General features: G+C 39.3%; 1 protein-coding gene across 2 annotated transcripts in view; it reads right to left on the bottom strand.

The window, feature by feature from the left end:
- The window catches only part of LOC149324029 (phospholipid phosphatase 1), a 125,104-nt gene that overhangs the window by 60,965 nt on the left and 45,406 nt on the right, over nt 1–18,733 (bottom strand). Inside the window, exon 2 of one of the 2 annotated variants that reach the window (XM_089495626.1) lies at nt 12,175–12,326. The exons of the other annotated variant lie outside the window; for it this stretch is intronic. Within the exon in view, the coding sequence (XP_089351752.1) occupies nt 12,175–12,326 (152 nt within the window). The remainder of the gene's footprint in view (nt 1–12,174; nt 12,327–18,733) is intronic. 2 annotated transcript variants of the gene reach the window in all.

Here is an 18,733-nt window from a genome sequence, read left to right as displayed (position 1 = left end):
AGACACAAATTAAATGGAAATACTTGCATAATATTAAAATAAAAGGAGAGTATCAGTGTTTCTCAAGCATTGTTATGCACATTTGTATTTTCAATTATCTATATGAAAGAGTTAATTAGGGTTCTATAAAGAACAAATAATTTCAGGAAACCATCTTTATGCCTGATTCAAATAATATGCCAAAAATCATTGAAGTAAACAGGAACTTCTGTTCTTTTTTATTACAAGCTGAAGATTCAATGATCAACAACAGAAATTCTGGGAACTCTTCACCTTTTTTTCCTTGAGATAACAACCTTTCCCACACTGTTTCACAAAAGCTCAATGGTAGCTCCCTAAGCATATAGCACATTTCATTCTTCATCCAGTTTCCACTCATTCTTAACCTTTTGCTGAAAAGAAATTGTTTCTTTGCCAAGAACATGATCATTCTGAAAATTCAGGAACCAAGTCAAATGGCAAGACAAGAACACACTTGCCAGAGATGTTAAAGGCCAACTTTTAAATATGAGAACCTCCCATAGTTCCACAAAATGGAATTTTTTAAAAGAGCAGGCTTCCTTTAGAATACAAAGCTTTACCAAAACAGTATTAGAGACCCTAAAATTGGAGGCCTGGGATTATGAGGAAATACACCTTTGTAATTTTAGTAGCAAAGGGTTGTTGTTGCTGTTTTTCCTTTGTTTTCTTTGACATTCAGGTAAGTTGATTGCAGAGCACTGACACTCATTATTTCATAGCAAAAATTGGACTGAGTGTCTTCATTTTCTGCTGACAGGAAAATTTTATCTAAAACTAAGAATCTAATCAGCAGCTTTTCTGAACAGTTGCTAGACCACAGGAAAAGATGCAGGGTCCCAAGAGTGCATAAGCAGAGTTCAAAAGTTTTTTCTGTTGTTCCAATTATCCAGCCAAGGCCAAATACTGTCTGTTAAAGTAACAGCACTGGGCAATGGGGAAATAACTCCATCAATGAGCTTTAAAATGTAATAAACAGAGACTTCTTGTTGAGTCCTATATATTAAGGACAAGAGTTACAATATTCACACAAAATAGCAGTATATCATTAGTGTTTTGCAGGTGAGTTACAAGGTGATAACACAGGATATCATTTTATTTATTTATTTTAAATCTGGATTTACAGAAAGTACTGTATTTATTGATAAGTTTTAATGTTTAGAGCCCCTAAACAAACACAACTTTTTCAACCTGGGAAGAGCCATGGGTGATGATAAGAGTTGTAATCCAACATATCTGGATGGCACTGGACTGGAAAAACTGTACAAAAATGGTGAGGTTTGAGATAGTCAAGATCTACAAGGCTAGTCAAAGAACATTATTGCTTTTCAGTCCCCCTTTGCTTTCTCCACTCCTGCAAAAATCTGCCTCTGAATATCAGGAAACTCTCTAGACTAGAGTAGTACTTGCGAATATACATGACTGTAGTAAAAATAGTAGAACTGGGAAAAGGCAGAAGTAGTTCCCATTTGTGCCTAAGACTCTTTTGATGCCAGCCACCCTGCAAAATGCATGCTCAGTGAGTCATTCATATTTCTACCCTTACCTATCCCCTCACAACCCACAAACTATTCAAGTGGCATATAGTAATGCTGACATGACAGAAGGTAATATAGGCAAAGGATAGCCTATGAGAAGAGCTTGAACTACTTGGACCTGGTTAATTAATACCAGGTGCCCTGTTTTGGCAGGATTATCCATCAGCTCTATCAGAAAAGGTGAAATGCCCCAGACCTCACACTTGGAAGTAGTTGAAGCAATACTGACAAAGTGCATGGGAGTGTAACAAGAGAGCAATCCCCACCCAAAATTAATAATCAGTCCCTGGATCTATCAGTCATAGGAAATAGCCCAGGTTCTTAGTAATATACCCATCTGAAACAAGAATGGCTACCTTTCTTTGTTTTTGCATTTATTCACTCTACCAGTAATGCACACAAGACAATCTATCCTGGTAGTGTAAGCATGTTGACTGTTTATGCTCTCATTTCCCCAATTCTGAAAAAACCTTCTCTTGACCCCTCCTCTCTGTCTAGCTATCGTCCGATTTCTCTTCTTCCCTTTCTTTCTAAGGTCTTGGAATGGGTTGTTTATTCTCGCTGTCTTGAGTTTCTTGAAGCCAACTCCATCCTCGATCCCTTTCAGTCTGGTTTCCGCCCACGGCATTCTACAGAGACAGCTCTCACTAAGATCTCAACGGACTCTACTCTGTTCTCATCCTTCTTGATCTGTCTGCAGCCTTTGACACCGTTGATCACTGTCTTCTAGTTGATATACTTTCTGACCTTGGGTTCTCAGACTCTGTTCTCGACTGGTTTAGGTCTTATTTGTTAAGCAGATCTTTTGCAGTGGTCACAGGTGGTCAGACTTCATCCTCTGTTCCCTTATCTGTTGGAGTTCCCCAGGTCTCTGTTCTGGGTCCCCTTCTGTTTTCTCTCTAGACACTGTCCTTAGGTAAACTCATTAGCTCTTTTGGTTTTTCCTACCATCTGTATGCCGATGATATCCAGTTGTATCTTTCCATTTTTTTGTGTTTTTTTTTTTAAATTTTATTTCAACTCGTCATACACACACAAAAAAACCAGAAATAAAACTACAAATATCAGCATATAATCACAACTTTCACAAAACATAATAAAAGCGACCTCTGCCTTGAGCCGGCTTGTAGTTGTCCAATTACAAAAAAGTTGATCTTTTTGAGTTGGCAACTGTTTCCTTTTACTCTATTTACAATTGTTCTCTTTAATTTTAAACCATATATCTTCTCTTTCACCTCTCTACTGTTAACATATCCATAAGTCCTCTTTAATCTCAAAAGATTTTTCGCAGTACCTTATTACCGGATTCCATTCTTGTTTCCAGTCCTCCTCTGGTCTACTATTTAATAATCTTGTTAGCCTGTCCATTTCTTTCATTTCTTGTATTTTAAATCTCCAATTTTCTATACTCAGAGGGTTATTACTCTTCCAATTTTGTGCGATAATTAATCTCGCTGCCGTTATCAAATATAAAAACACTCTCCAATACTTCTTTTCTGTTTCTTTATCTATATGGGTCAGCATATTCAATAAATATAGTTCCGGTGAAAAATCAAACTTACAACTAAAGATCGTCTGCATTTCTAAATGAATTTTGTGCCAGAAATCACTAATCTTTTTGCAGGCCCACCACATATGACAGTTGTATCTTTCCAACCCCTGATCTTTCTCCAAGGCTTGAACAGCAAGTCTCGTCTTGCCTCACAGCTGTCTCGCAGTGGATGCACCATCGGCGTTTGAAGCTCAACATGTCCAAGACGGAGCTTCTTGTATTTCTTCCTAAATCCACCCTTCAACACTCCTTTTCTGTCTCTGTGGACAACATTTCTATTCAACCAGTCCAGCAAGCCCGCAGTCTTGGTTTTATCTTTGATTCTTCTCTGTCGTGTATCCCTCAGATCCAGACCACAGCCAAGGCTTGTAGATTCTTTTTGTACAATATTGCTAAAATCCAACCTTATCTTTCCGCCTCTACTGCCAAGATCCTGGTTCATGCCCTAGTGGTCTCACGACTCGATTACTGTAACATCCTCCTGGCTGGGCTTCCTCTTTCTCACCTCCGTCCTTTAATTTCTGTCCAGCATTCAGCTGCACGCATTATCACATCCGCCCACCACTCTGACCACATCTCTCCTGTGTTGGCATCCCTTCACTGGCTCCCCTTCCCTTTCCGAATTCAGTATAAGCTCCTGCTCTCGACGTTTAAAGCCCTCTATGGGCTGGCCCCTCCTTACTTATCAGACCTTATTTCCTCTCACCTTCCCACTAGGGCCCTCCGTTCTGGTAGTCAAGGTCTGCTGTCCCAGCCCAGGATTTCCTCTGCCCCATCTCGGATTCGCCCCTTTTCACTCGCTGCCCCTCACTCCTGGAACCTTCTTCCCCCGCGAACAAGAGCCATCACTTCTTTAACCAGCTTCAAAACAGAGCTGAAGACCATCTTGTTCAGAGAAGCGTTCCCAGGCATTGCATAATTGTCACTTGCTATTTGATGCTCTTTTGTTGTCTGTTTATTGAATCATTTCCTGTATTGCTATGTATTTTATATGTATTATCCTACTAGAAAGGCCCCTTCCCCACCACCACTCCCTTCTCCTTTTGTGTTGTGTCTTTCTAGATTGTAAGCCTGAGGGCAGGGAACCGTCCAATTAAAAAGAGTGCATGTACAGCGCTGTGTAAATTTACAGCGCTTTATAAATAAAGGTTAATAATAATAATAATGTCATTATCAGGCCCTGAGCAAGTGTTGGCCCATTTGTACCTAGACCATCCGGAGGCAGGGGTTTTGAGACAAATTCTTTGGGGTTTAAGAAATGTCCTAGGACATTTGTTTCAAGATAATTTTCACACATTCGTGGGTTGTGCCTTCTCACAGGAAACAGATAATCTCCTTTACATAATAACCTCAGTGGATTTTACTTAGCAGGTAAGCTGCTTGACGTATATTTAGATGGGTGTTGCTGTCTTATCACATTGTGAGTTTCAGTGTATGTGCCTAATTGTTAGCACCAGAGTCAGTCTATTGTAATTAGCAACTTAAAATCTATCTCAACCCTTCCAAGGAGGATGATCTTCTTCAACACCTACTTTCAGATGCAAGGGAAGCTTAAGAAGATTAGCTCCTTCCCAGACATGCTAATATCTCCGACACATTTATCACTGACCATTAGTGGCAATCTGATAATTTCCAGACAGAGTTATCTCACCTATGCATGTTTATTTGCTAAAGCTAAGTACCAACATATTGGGTTTTCCCCCTACAGAATCAGCACTTCTGTTAACTACAAGGTGTTAGACAGAGATATGAATTATCTAAAGAATTTACAATTTGGCAATTGAGTGTTTACTTTCAGAAAAAAAGTGACTGGTGTTAGATTAAAGAAAACAACAAACTAATGTTGACAAAGGTGACTGGAGATGCTAATCTGGTTTCAACCACACCTACAAAACTGGAGTCAATCAGTAGTGAAGAATGGTTACTCATCTGTCCAAAACATAAGGTGTGGTGTACCCAAATGCTCTCTTACTGTTCATGTTGTTTAGCATCTTCAGGTGATATGACAGGAAATACAGATTTCAAGTATAATCTACAGCTATACAGAACCTGCATCATTAACCCCAGAAATTTCATCTCTTCTGAAATACATAACCAAGTTAATTAGACAGTGTCTCCTGAAGTATGTTGCTGACTGGAAAAGGCAGCCAACATAAAGATGCTTTCTTCTTTCTGTACACTGAAGGATTACCAATTCAGGAAATGAGGCAAGGAATGAATTTTGGAATAATCATAATTGCTCTGGCATATACACAACACCTTGGACACAGATGCTAGTTCAATTATTTGGCTTTGTCTATACAGTCGGCCCTTGCCTTACATGGGGATCCGTTCCAGACCCCCCACGTAAGGCAAACTCTGCCTATGCTCAAGCCCCATTAGAAACAATGGGGCTTGTGCGCAGTGGCGCGGCAGTGCGCAGGGTGTTACAGGTGCGCGCACCCATTCATTTGAATGGGACACACCGCCCCACGTGCCCTGCGTGCCCCCCGCAGCTCAAGACCACATAAGCTCAAGACCGGGTATAACGCAGGCACACTGTATCTCTATATAGCGCATGCAGTTCCCGGTAGAGAAACACAAAACTCAGTTTCTATAAAGTCCAATAATCTGGACTTCTTGAAGTGCATCTCCATCACTTCCAGTTTGTACAGAATGCAGAAGCTATAATTAGGCTGCATTATGTACAACACTATCATCTGTCCTGTGAAGGGCCAGCACAGTGTTGTTGTTTGACTACTGGACTAAGAATCTGGGAGACCAGGGTTTGAATCCTCACTCAGATGGAAACCCACTGGGTAACTTTGGGCAAGTCGCAGTCTTTTCAGCCTCAAACATTTGGAGTGCACTAGATAAAGACATTCCTCTGGGCATTGTTTGTATCATGATATTTTACCTGCAGACAGCAGAACCCTGAAAAATGCACTGTGAGATAACTGGTAATCCTGCCTTTGTCATGGAAGATCCCACAGTGTAGAGTCTGCTCTACTCTAAGTTTGGTAGCATATGGAGTCATCATCAGGATTTCAAAACTTAAGTAACTAGATTAGCTGCTACAACATGTAGCTCAAAATAGCGTATCAAAATATATCTGTTTTTTTATGAGGGTTAAGAATAAAATTACCAATTCAGGGCACCAATATCAAAATTTCAGCATACTCCAAAATCCAAAGGTTTTTTTTCATGGGTGCCTGAGATAGTGACACCCTTGCTTTATGATGGTTCAATGTACACAAACTTTATTTCATGCACAACGTTATTAAAAAATATTATGTGTAAAATTACCTTCAGACTATGTGTTCAAAATGTAGACAAGACATAAATAAATGTTGTATTTAGACTTGAGTCCCATCTCCAAATATCTCATTAAGTATATGCAAACAGTCAAAAATCCAAAATCCCAATCACTTGCATTTCAGATACAGAAGACTCAACTTGTATGTCATTTTTCTGTTGCCTAAAAAGGTGGCCACGATAGCATGATGTAGCTGAATATTGGGTGGTGCAGATGTCTGGGCTCCAGACCATGTCTACCTCTACTTTAAGCAATCACATGCTATTAATTAAAAGTATTGTTACACTTATTGAGTTATTCTAGTACACTCGGATCCCACTTTTTCTCCACAAAGAAGTAAATACACCATTACGGTTAGAACGTATATTTTTGCTTTGTTTTTGTTAAAACATTAGAAGGCCAGAAAAACAGTATTTTTCAGCTTTCTAAAATACAGGCCTGAAAAAGACAGGTCAAAAGGAGCAACTTCCAGCTGCTTTGGGGCCATGGCCTGCAGATAATGTAAACCACAGGCGTGGCTGGAAGCCACTCTGAGACTGCCTAAAGCAGCCCAAAGCCACTGGCAAAAGTGCTAGTGAAAATCAACTCCTTGCTGACGGCCTGTTTGGGATCGCAGTAGAGGCCACTTTAAGAGCAGGCTATCAAGTCACCACAGTCCCCAGGCAACTGCAGGTGGAGTGGCTAGAAGCCACTCCTTCATGTATTTCTGCTTCACCCCACAGTTTAAAAAATGCTTTATTTTATTTTATTTTAGAATCATAGAATCATAGAGTTGGAAGAGACCACAAGGGCCATACAGTCCAATGCCCTGTCATGCATGAAATCACAATCAAAGTATTCCTGACAGATGGCCATCCAGCCTCTGTTTAAAGACCTCTGAGAAAGGAGACTCCACTACACTCCTAGGGAGTGTGTTCCATTGAGGAACAGCCCTTACTGTCAGGAAGTTCCTCCTAATGTTGAGGTGGAATCTCTTTTCCTGTAACTTGCATCCACTGTTTCGGGTCCTGTTCTCTGGAGCAGCAGAAAACAAGCTTGCTCCCTCCTCAATATGACATCCCTTCAAATATTTAAACAGGGCTATCATATCACCTCTTAACCTTCTCTTCTCCAGGATAAACATACACAGCTCCCTAAGTCGTTCCTCATAGGGCATGATTTCCAGACCCTTCACCATTTTGGTCGCCTTCCTTTGGACACGCTCCAGTTTCTCAACTTCCTTTTTGAATTGTGGTGCCCAGAACTGGACACAGTATTCGAGGTGGGGCCTGAACAAAGCACAATAGAGTGGCACTATTATTTCCCTTGATCTAGACACTACTTTTATTGATGCAGCCTAAAATTGCATTGGCCTTGTTAGCTGCCGCGTTCCACTGTTGACTCATGTTCAACTTGTCTACTTGCACTCCCAGATCCCTTTCACACTTAGTTTCATTCAGCCAGGTGTCCCCCATCTTATATCTGTGCATTTCATTTTTCCGCCCTAAGTGCAATACCTTACATTTCTCTGTGTTGAATTTCATTTCTCTCCACAATGAAAAGGAGACATTGTTGAGCACCCTTTGGGTTCAGACTCTTTTCTTTAAATGCTTAACATAAAGTAATGAGTTGTATCCTTTACATTTTGTTAATACTGTCATAGCCTTGAAGCCTTGAAGAACTTCCTGGACTGAAAAACTTTTGGAACTGCTTTTATGATAGGCAGCATTAAAAATAGCTAGAGACACTGGAAATGTCTTCCCTGAACAAAATACCACTACAGACAAATTATTTTTACTTCAACTCAAGAGCAGAGGGAACTGGAACTCAAATGAATGGTGAACCTGTTCACCTTTCTATCTGTTACAAGGAGCAAGTCATTTGTTTAAACAGGCTGATACCTTAATTTCTCTTTCAACAATTTAGCACAGGCTGATATACATCACTTTCAGTGCAGTGTATTTCTGAAGAAATTATGACTAAATTATTAATAATAGTTAATTATAGTACAATCAATTTACCAATAAAGAAAAATAACTCTTATCAGAAACAGCTTGGTTTATAGCAAAAAAGTATGACATTTGAAGTTATAATAAAAATTACATATATGTGGCCTCCTACTGAGGAAACCAGTTTAGCTTCTGAAATCAGACAAAATTATGTGTGTTCTGGGTGGTCTAGTGATCCTGGGGATCTTTCTAATTCAAAACCAACCATGGAGAGTCATGTGCTAACACAGTGGGGAGCATCCACAATCCACACTCCCCTGAAGCTATTTACCCCATGGCAAGGTACAATACTGGTGCAAGTGCTAACTCTGTATTTTCACCCCTCCCTGCAGAGGGAATAGCCATGTTGTGGACCAACTTAAATTACAAAAACACCTTGTTGGCAGAAAGGTTTGATATGAAATTTCCTAAGCAAACTGGCATCCTCTACATGTTTGGAGTAAATAAAAACAAATGAAGAAACTTTGCAACATGATCACAAATTCCCATATCATAGGGAAACAGAAAGCTGCCTTATCAGACCATTCATCCAGCTAGACTAGCATTCTCAATTCTGAATGGAAACAAGTGTCCAAGATTTCAGGCAAGATTCTTTTCTAAACTCAATGGTAAGTCCTTGGTATCTTTGCAGACTCCCATTCAAGAACTAGGCCCAACCAGGCTTAGCTTCTTGGGGACACAGAAGTTAAGTCACTTGGAATGTCCAGTTCTGCACACCACAGCTTTGAAAGGACAGAGAAATGCTGAAATGTATTCAAGAGTATGACCAAAGTGGTAAAAAGGTATACAAACTAAGCTCTATGAAGACTAGTTTAGGGATCTGGGTATGTTTCACATGGAGGAGAAAAGCTTGAGAGGTGATATGATAACCATCTTTGAATATTTAAAGCCATGATTTCCAAACTCTGGTCCTCCAGGTGTTTTGGACTTCAGCTCCATGAAGCTTCAGCCACAGTCTGGCTGAGTCTGGCCCATACTCTGGCCAAAACTGAGTCATAACCAATAATCTAGAATTCTGGGAGCTTAAATCCAAAACACCTGGAAGGCAAGAATTTGGGAATTTGATCTAAAAGGATGTCATGTAGAAGTGAACTTGTTTTCCTCTGCTCCAAAGACTAGGACACTAACTAATGGATTCAAATTGCAAGAAAAGATATTTAAGGAAGAACTTCCTGACAGTCATGGAATACACTATCTCAGAGAGTGGAATCTCCTTCAACGGAGGTCTTTAAACAGAGGTTGGATGATAATCTTTCAGGAGTGCTTTAGCTATGAATTCCTGCATGGCACAGGAGTGCACTACATGGCTCTTGAGGTCCCTTCTAACTCTTAGACTCCACGAGTCTATGTAAAGATGATGCTTACCCATCTCTAGTGCATGGTATACAGGTTGTTCATGGATCACATTTTTTCTTAGCCATGAAGTGACTCTTGGATTCTATGAAAATTACAGGAATGTTGTACACAAGACAGAAAACTGCATTGAAACACACTTACCATCTAGACTTCTGCGGGAGACCCCAGCTAACTAAAAAAAAAAAGACTTTATATAGCCCTGTGCATGACTGCTTCATCCAAATACCAATGGATATCATTTAAACATTTTAATGGCCATTAGGGTCCCCAGATTATTTTCCTTTTGTCTGAGTAGACAAAAATGCTGAGATGAAATTACTATTTTAATTAGCATGCAGTAAGTGGAGAATTGCAGAGACAGATGTTCTATTTAGCTCTGTCTCACCATTGCTCTACAAATGTGAAATAAGGAGAAACATGTTAGATGTTCCATCTTATTCTGCTTATCTGTATCCAGTTCAATCAAAGAGGAATCAAAACAGTGATACAGAATTAAGTCATTCTCAAAGGCTTTCATGCCGCAGCTCTTATTTTTTTAAACATGTACATGAAGTCCTGGGTGAAGATGATATGAACATCAGGTTCAGTGCAATCAGTACTTATTATTTTGTCCAACTTTTTCATTCAACTTCAGCTGAAGATGCTCCCAGAGCATACAATAAAAAACCCTGTCCTCAAGCTTGCAACTGAAAAGACATGATATAAAAGAAAAAAATTGATGTGGAGGCAAGAGGAGGAAAAGGAAACTCAATTATTGCATCTTAAAGCTACAGTTCTTATAACAACCAAATGGCATAGAAAGAGTTGAGGTGATTTGATGGAATGGCAGCCACTAAATGACAACTGAGATGGAGCCAAAGACAACTGGTATTTTTTTTCCAGATGAAACATTTCTGCTCCACTTCTTCTGTCAATTTTACTCTCTTTTCCTTTCTCTGTGATATATAAACCACTTTAAGTGCTATTCCCTATGCAGGTGGCTGTTCATGGCTGGGAAGTAGATATACAGGCCAGGGCAGATTTAGTTTAAGAAGGCTGAAAATGTCCCTTGATCACAGCCTTGAAACTTGAGGCTGTTCTTAAGATTCATCATTACCTCTGGAATGTCATATTGCAGCACAGACAACAAGTCTATCTAGCTAAGTGGAAATCAGGGAAAAGACCATAGCCATTTTCAATAGGGTAATGACCCAGTAATAGTCTCTTTTGTTCACACCCTCAAGGCAAAATGACTACCGTATTTTCCAGCATATAAGATGACTTTTGGACCCTTGAAAATTGGGTCAAAAGTTGGGGGCCATCTTATACGCCGGGTGTGTGTGCTCAGCCACCAGCTTCTCAGGCCTCCGGAGGCCTAGGAAGCCTGCAGCACCGCGCCAGCTTCTAAGGGGCCTTCAGAGGCACCTCAGAAGCCGACACGCACGCTCTCGGGGCTGCCGGCTTCTCAGGCCCCTGGAGGCCTGGGAAGCCTGCAGCCCTGCGCCGGCTTCTAGGGGCCTTCGGGGGCCCCTTAGAAGCCAGCGCGCACATGCACGGCTGGCTGCCAGCTTCTCAGGAGGAGGGGTAGTCTTATACAGTGAGTATATGGTAAACCCTATATTTTTATTTTAAAAGTTGGGGCTCGTCTTATACGCCCAGTCATCTTTTACACCGGAAAATATGGTATATATTTCTTTATCATGAGTCTGCTTTTGTTTCCCCGTGCCCTAAACTTAAGACATTTTTCCCTTGAAGGCACTTCAAGAACATTCCATTTTGGTTGAGTTTTTAAAAAAACAAGAGTTAAAAGAAGTCAGTAGATTCAGCTCTTTAACTGTTCCATTTAGACATCAAGCAACCTAGATATTTTGCGGGTGTGGTTTTTTTAAGTAGAAAAAATAGTGTTAGCTCCTCTAAGGCCTTGGAAAGAAGCAAATTATGCATGCAAACAAGTAAGTTTAAAAGGACTAGAACATAACTGAATTGCAAAGGTTCTAAGTTGTATGTAAATTCTGTTCAACATAAGGCAGTTTATGTTGTGGACATTGATTGCCTTCAAGTCATTTCTGACTTATGGTGACTCTAAGGCAAACCTATCACTGGGTTTTCTGGGACTGTATGTGACTAGCCCAAGATCACCCAGTGGGTTTCCATGGTTGAGCAGGGAATTGAACCCTGATCCCCAAAGTCATAGCCCAGTGCTCCAACCACTACACCATGCTAGCTCTCAAGACAGCTTGTTCTTATTCATAAATACACCAGATGCTAACTCCTGAAGGAATTCCATTTTGAGAACTAAATCCTGGCTTTTTCAAAGATTGTGGACTCTCCCACCCTGATGAGTTATATGTAAACACTCTCCTCTGACATCACATTTATATGATCGCAAACAAGGCATGGTAACTTCTCAAATGCAAGGTAATGGAAGAAAATGAGATGTAAACTTACAACGATTACATCGAAAGGAACAATAATCCCCGCTAATAATTCATATGAAATGGTGTCCTCTTTGTAAGGGTACTGGATGGATTCATCATTACAGAACACTCCTCGTTTGAAGGGAGTATGCCTTGCAGTCAGAATTGCAAAAGGCAAGCCAGCTAGCAAAAAGAATAAGATAATTATATTACACAGGATGTTTCAGAAAGTTTTTACCCCAAGCATTTTCCATCCAAAGCAATAAGCAAGAGCACAAAGGAGACATGCAGATAGCTGTTCCATTTCAGCTTCCTTTCCCATAAATGCTGGTTCAGTATGCTTTGAAGCTTTGAGTTGAACAAGATTGAAAGAAAAGCACAGGAAAACCTTTCAGGGTTTCTCTTTACCCACACAAGAGTATTAAACGGACACTCAGATTGCCAAAAAAAAAAGGGGGGAGGGGAGCATTCTTAGAACGATTCTTAAGGCAATTCTTCTATATTCTCTATATTTGTTTTTTACCCATATCCAACCCAAATTTGCATCTTCCTCCTTAGTCAATGCCAGAGACAGACACCTGTGTTTTGTGAAACTGTATGGTAAGTGTGCCAATGAAGGAAGAGAAAGGAAACAATGCAAAGGAACATGGAAAAACTTGGTCACTGTTTCTTCTGTAAATTATATCTAGCATCACTGCTAGTTTCTACCTTCAACTCTTTCTTCTATGAGAACATATCTTTATTGCAATATATTTTGAATGGACAATATCCATCACTGATACTTTTAAAAGGGAGGATTCTGAAGCCTAAAATATTACATCTTTTTATTGAGTTTATGGTGACTTTACTACAGTCTGATGATGTTTGGAGTCTCTATGGAAGTAAGCAAACTGAAGTTCAAACCCAAACAACAGATCAAGAAGAAAAGCCTGTGCAAACAAGTACAGTAACTGTACTGCAACTGTACAGTTACAAATAAATGAAGTTCAAGCTCAAATAGATGAAGAAGAAAAAAGCCAATGCAAACAAGTATAGCTGAGATATCTGTTACAGAGTTCATTGCTGCATCTGTAATCTGATGGACTGATAGCGATTAGAAGCAATTTTAACAAGCCTCATCTACAAAGAGAACTTCAGAGAAGACACAACTCACTATGAACCTGACAGGCAATAATGCATATTCATCTGTATACATCTAAACTTGAAAGTTATTTCTGCAAAAAGCAAGGACACTATAAAACATCAGAAAAAAAATTAAAAACAAAAATAAAAAAACAAACATGTAAGCTTTTGAGATCTCTATATGTCTTCATTGCCTAAATACCCTAAAGGCACCAGATCCTACCTGATCCTGGAAGCTAAGCAGGGTTAGGCCTGGTTAGTACTTGGATGGGAGACTACCAACAAAGACCAGGTACTGTAGTAAGCTATATTTCAGAAAAAGGAACGAGCAAAACCAACTCTGAGTCTTTCTTGCCTAAATAAAAACTCTATGAAAAATTAATGTCGACAGGTGACCTGAAGGGACATACACATGCATACACATATGTCTTCATCAGGCAAGATGTTATAACAAACAAGGTGGGGGGGAAACACCTTGAAGTCATGTGGCCTTTGCAGTCTCAGATTTATACAAAGGAGGTGACAGATACAGACATTAAATTAAGCTCTGACATGATAATTTTATGTTCACCTCTTCTCATCTGCTAGATTTGAATGTTTGCAAATCTCTGCTCCTCAATTTCAGCTGTGGGGCCATGCAAATATCATCTGCATTTTCTCCTATCAGCAACCTTGCCCCACAACACCATTCAGTAACATCTTGTATGAGAAGAAGATCGTGAAAGCTTGCACACTTTTTAATCCTCTTTGGTTGGCCTAGTAAAACTGTTACACTAACATGGGTTTTGGAATGTATTTCTAGGTATTAATGCAATGTCATAAGAGGAAGGGAAATGAATTAGAAAACTGACAATGTAATAAGCAGAGGATTAACAAATTATGATGTAAAGTTAGCAAATGTTTTTTTAAAAAACTCTTTAAAAAGTAAAGAAACGAGGCACATAAGAAAATAATAGGCAAGATCAATTTAGCAGCAAAATATAAAGGAAACCAGCTCTGAACAGCATGAAAGCAAGAATTACACTTTCTGAGATTGTCTACCTTTATATTTAATTATTTCTTAAAACATCTACAAAAGCTCAAGATGAAGGGGTAACTGGTGAGATGGCAACCATTAGCAGCATAATTTGTGTGCTGCTCCTAGCTTTGCGGAATATAGTAATATCCTTAAGCATATAAAGATATGGAAGGATTCCAAAAGGGCAGAAACACAAAGCCCAGATAACCCCCCAGGTCAGAACTGGGCTGGGGTGTTCTCTGAGAGAAATACACACCCTGGAAACCACAACATTCCCTGCCAAAGAACTACAAGTATTCATTAAGATCAGCTAGGTAGAAACTTCTCCAAAGATTTGCAATATTATTGATGAGCCTTGGATGGTCCATGCTGAAGAAGGATGAAGAACTCAAACACCCTCCTTGCTTGGTTGATTTATTATGCTTGAGTGCAAACAATTTGCATTGTAAATATTCCAAGGGTAGTCTTTATCAAGAAGTATCTGAAAGTGAGCTGAGAGAGACGGCTAGCACTCCAGTCAAAAATTGAAAATCAAACTAAGTGGCAATTTGGATTGGAAATAGGAAATAGAATCAGTGTCTCCAGGTTTAAAAGATCTACAAAGAAGCCATATTTTAGAAAAGTAAAAGTAAATATTGCCTGTGATGCTGGAATTTAAACAGACAATGATTTACATGACATCATAAATAAGGCTATCAAAAAATGTCCAGAGCTGGGCTAGATGAAACTGACCCTGAGCTCATTAAAATGCAAACCTTATATCCAAGATGTCTAATCAGATTTTATATTTGAATAAATGTATAACAGAACATAATAGTAATTTAGAGAAGAAACTGGATTCATTAGAGATTATAGGAAAAGTAAATCATTTTAAGTAGCTTGCTGGAAAACAGTACAAAAAGATCACAGCATCAGTTCAGAATCTTACAACAACTACACATAAACATGAACAGGAAATATCTGATAATTTGAAGGGAATAGACATTTTACAGCAGTATTTGGAAAAGGAATGAAACCGAATTATGATAATGTCATTAAACTCAAACGAAACACAGATTAGGTTAAGAGCCATTCCATAGACCTATCTGGTTTAAAACAGACAGTCTTAAAAGCTTTGCTGGACAGCTCTGATGAAGAATTTGATAAGAAGATAGAAGCAATCTCTAAGCAAAATTCTGCTTATGCATAAAGGATGAAAAATTCCAAGAGATGTGATAATTAGTTTCACACATAAAAGAGTCTGAGGTGAAATACTCATAGCAGAGTTTAAGAAAAGGCTTAAAATACCGGTAAATGAAAATGAAATAATTACATTTAAAAAAAATTGTGAATGAATGGTGAAAAGACAGAGTGTATAAATTCTTGATAGAGATGTTCAGAAAAATATATATAGCGCACCCTTCCCTTACATGGGGGAATCCATTCCAGACTCCCGAGTAAGGCAAATACCGCATATGCTCAAGCCCCACTGAAAACAATGGGGCTTGTGCGCACAATGCAGTGCACACCATTGCCTCTTCCGTCGCACAGTTTTCAGCATAAACTGAAAGCCATGTACAGTGTGCCCGCGTATGGCACACAGTACAACCTTGTGTTGGATAGTCCCAGAAGGTTTGATAAACACTTATGTAGAAAGACCTTCCTGGCGGTAAGAGCTGTTCAACAGTAGAATACGCTGCCTCATTGTCTAGTGGGGTCTCTCTCTTTGGAGGTTTCTAAACAGAAGCTGGATGGCCATCCTGTTGAGGGTACTTTGTATATTTCTGCATGGCAGGAAGTTGGACTGGAGGGCCCTTGTGATCTCTTCCAATTCTATGATTCTATTATTTCCAATCCTTAAAAGGATGTTTTTTACAACTCCCAAGAAAATAAACAGGCCCATCAAAGGTGTGGGTTATCAACCACATGACTAACCCAAACATTGCATGTCACAATATACTCATGGAAGTTGTCCATTGACATAATCTGAATTGGGCATCAGATGTTCTTGGAAATTAATAAGTAAAATCACATTAACCACCATCAAACCCCTCTACAGGATTGCAAGGTTGATAATCTTAGTCTTTGGTTTCATACATAAAATGGGCCTCAGTTTCTAAAATGTATTCATTTAAAACATTTTAGAAACTGAGGCCCGTTTTATGTATGAAAACAAAGCCACAGCCACCCAAGTGTTGCCAAGTGTTTGCCCAATATTAACATCCTCGTTGCAGGCAGAGAAAACAACTGACATGGGCGGGGAGGGGGGGGGGGTTCTGCAAGAATAATCTGAGCCAAAATTGTTACAAACTTGCCTGCCAAATCCTATTTCAGCACTCTACTCCAAGAGCTGAAGGCCTAACAGAGACCACAGCTTCTCCAAACTGGAGCTTTTGAGATGTGTTGGACTATAACTCTGATGCTGGCTATGGTGATCCAACACATCTGAAGGTACTCAAATTGAGGAAGGCTAGTATCCATGAAATATAGTCACTAGGGAAAGGAGACGGACAGACACAGAAGCCTAAATCTGTTGTCAACTATGTAGACTCCACAATTTACAAACCTTACACAGTTTACAGTTGTTCAGCAAAACACTATCCATAGATTCTGAAACTGTTCAACAGTTCTGAAGATCAAAAATTTGATTTAAACCATTTTTAAAGAATATGCCAAAGATTTCTGGTAGTCAGTTCCATGTTACACACCAGACCCCATGCAAAGTCCAAGAAGTGTGTGTTTAAGCTTCTTTAATACAAACAGCAACTCTGCTTGCTGAAAACACTATGGAGTTTCCTGGTCCAAGAATCCTCTATTCAATTTGCTATTTAACTTTCATCTTCTTTTCCTGCCATTATTTGCATATTTCAAATTAGTGCAAGAGAAACTCAAACCATAACAAGTTTTTTTAAAAGGTTTAATGACTCTCTGCCTTTAAAGCAGCATGCATACTTCCAGTTCCAAATAACTACTGGGAATATTCTAGTCCAAACAGTTGAAAGACAGCTTTCCAGTGAGCACTGGTAGATTCCATCATCAGCAGTAATGTACTGTATTATTAGAATTTTCACAAGCCATACCAGACAGCCAGTACCCATTTCCTTTTCTTCCTCACAGACTCTACTTTAACCTAATATACCACAAGATATCACTATACTAGGCCCTCTCCTGCTGTCCACTAGATAAAGCAGAACACTATAGGCCCAGAGTCATTGTGCCATCATCTAAATTTAGAAACTATATAAAAGAGGAAGAAATGGAGTAGTGGAATAATGTCCTGAGATATGTCTACAAATGTTTCACTAGGCCAACAAATCTGGGCTGGGGAACCTATGGCCCTACAATTCCCATAATCCTTTATCACTGGTTATGTTAGCTGGAGCTTCTCAAAGCCACAGACCAAACATCAGAAGGGTTAAAAGTTCTGCATCCCTGCAATAAAGCAAGGAGGAACAGAACAAGAATATATAGCATCACTTAGACATCAAATCAAAGGCTGGACTAAAGCTATAAATTAGCACGGGAAAAGATGGAATTCCTTTTGTACCTAGACATGCTTCTGAATACACAGCACCTGCTCATATCCACCCACTCACTCCACAATGAAAACTGCTTTTCACATTTCCAGAAGCTGTGAGTAGATTTATGTTTGTGTGCAACTCACACTGTGGAAAAGCTTAGAAAAGCTTTTGCAATGCCTATTGGGTGGTTCTGTTTATTCTGTATACACATGTATTCTGATTCTTTTGACCATAGAAGAAAACAAATGAACCATGCACAATACAAACGCATTCATCCCATGCATATAAATCCCACTGTGCTTATCCTCTAGTGATGTCAAAGGCAAGGGGAGTTGAACAGGAATATGCAATTGTTTGATATTTGATGTTTTTACTCTGTTTTTTCCTTTCTATATGGTAATTTTATCTATTCCTCTTTTAATTGTTATTATCTTAGAATGTACGCCGTGGGCAGGCTTTTATTTACTTCTAATTTTACCGACTTTGTACAGCGCTGTGTATAATTACAGCGCTATAGAAATAAAGTTTAATAATAATAATAATGCAAAAGGAGAAAAATATTTTCCATGAAATTTTGGATTAGGAAATATTTTTATTTTAGAATTATGAATAAAATGTTCATATATGCTTCCTGGCTGTGACTCCTGTAAAATGACTTCAAACCAAACATGGAGCCTGAAGTTTGATAGGAATCTTTAAAATGCTGCCAAACACTGAACATCTTCAGATATTGCAGTCAGGGATTCTGCCAAGCATATCCAACCTACAACATAGAGGCAGTGAGAGCCACTTTGGTGTAATGGTTTGAGCTTTGGACTATGGTTCTGTGGACCAGGGATGAAATCCCTACTCAGCCATGAAAACCCACTGGGTAACCTTGGGCAAGTCACACTCTCAGCATCAGAGGAAAGCAAAGGCAAACCCCTCTGAACAAATGTTGCCAAGAAAAC

The sequence above is a fragment of the Sceloporus occidentalis genome, unplaced genomic scaffold (genome assembly GCF_023333645.1).
Source record: "Sceloporus occidentalis isolate IW3139 unplaced genomic scaffold, rSceOcc1.0.p SCAF_1, whole genome shotgun sequence".
NCBI classification, from domain to species: Eukaryota; Metazoa; Chordata; class Lepidosauria; order Squamata; family Phrynosomatidae; genus Sceloporus; species Sceloporus occidentalis.
Note: the sequence above shows the minus strand (reverse complement) of the source record. Positions and strands in the feature narration are given on the sequence as shown.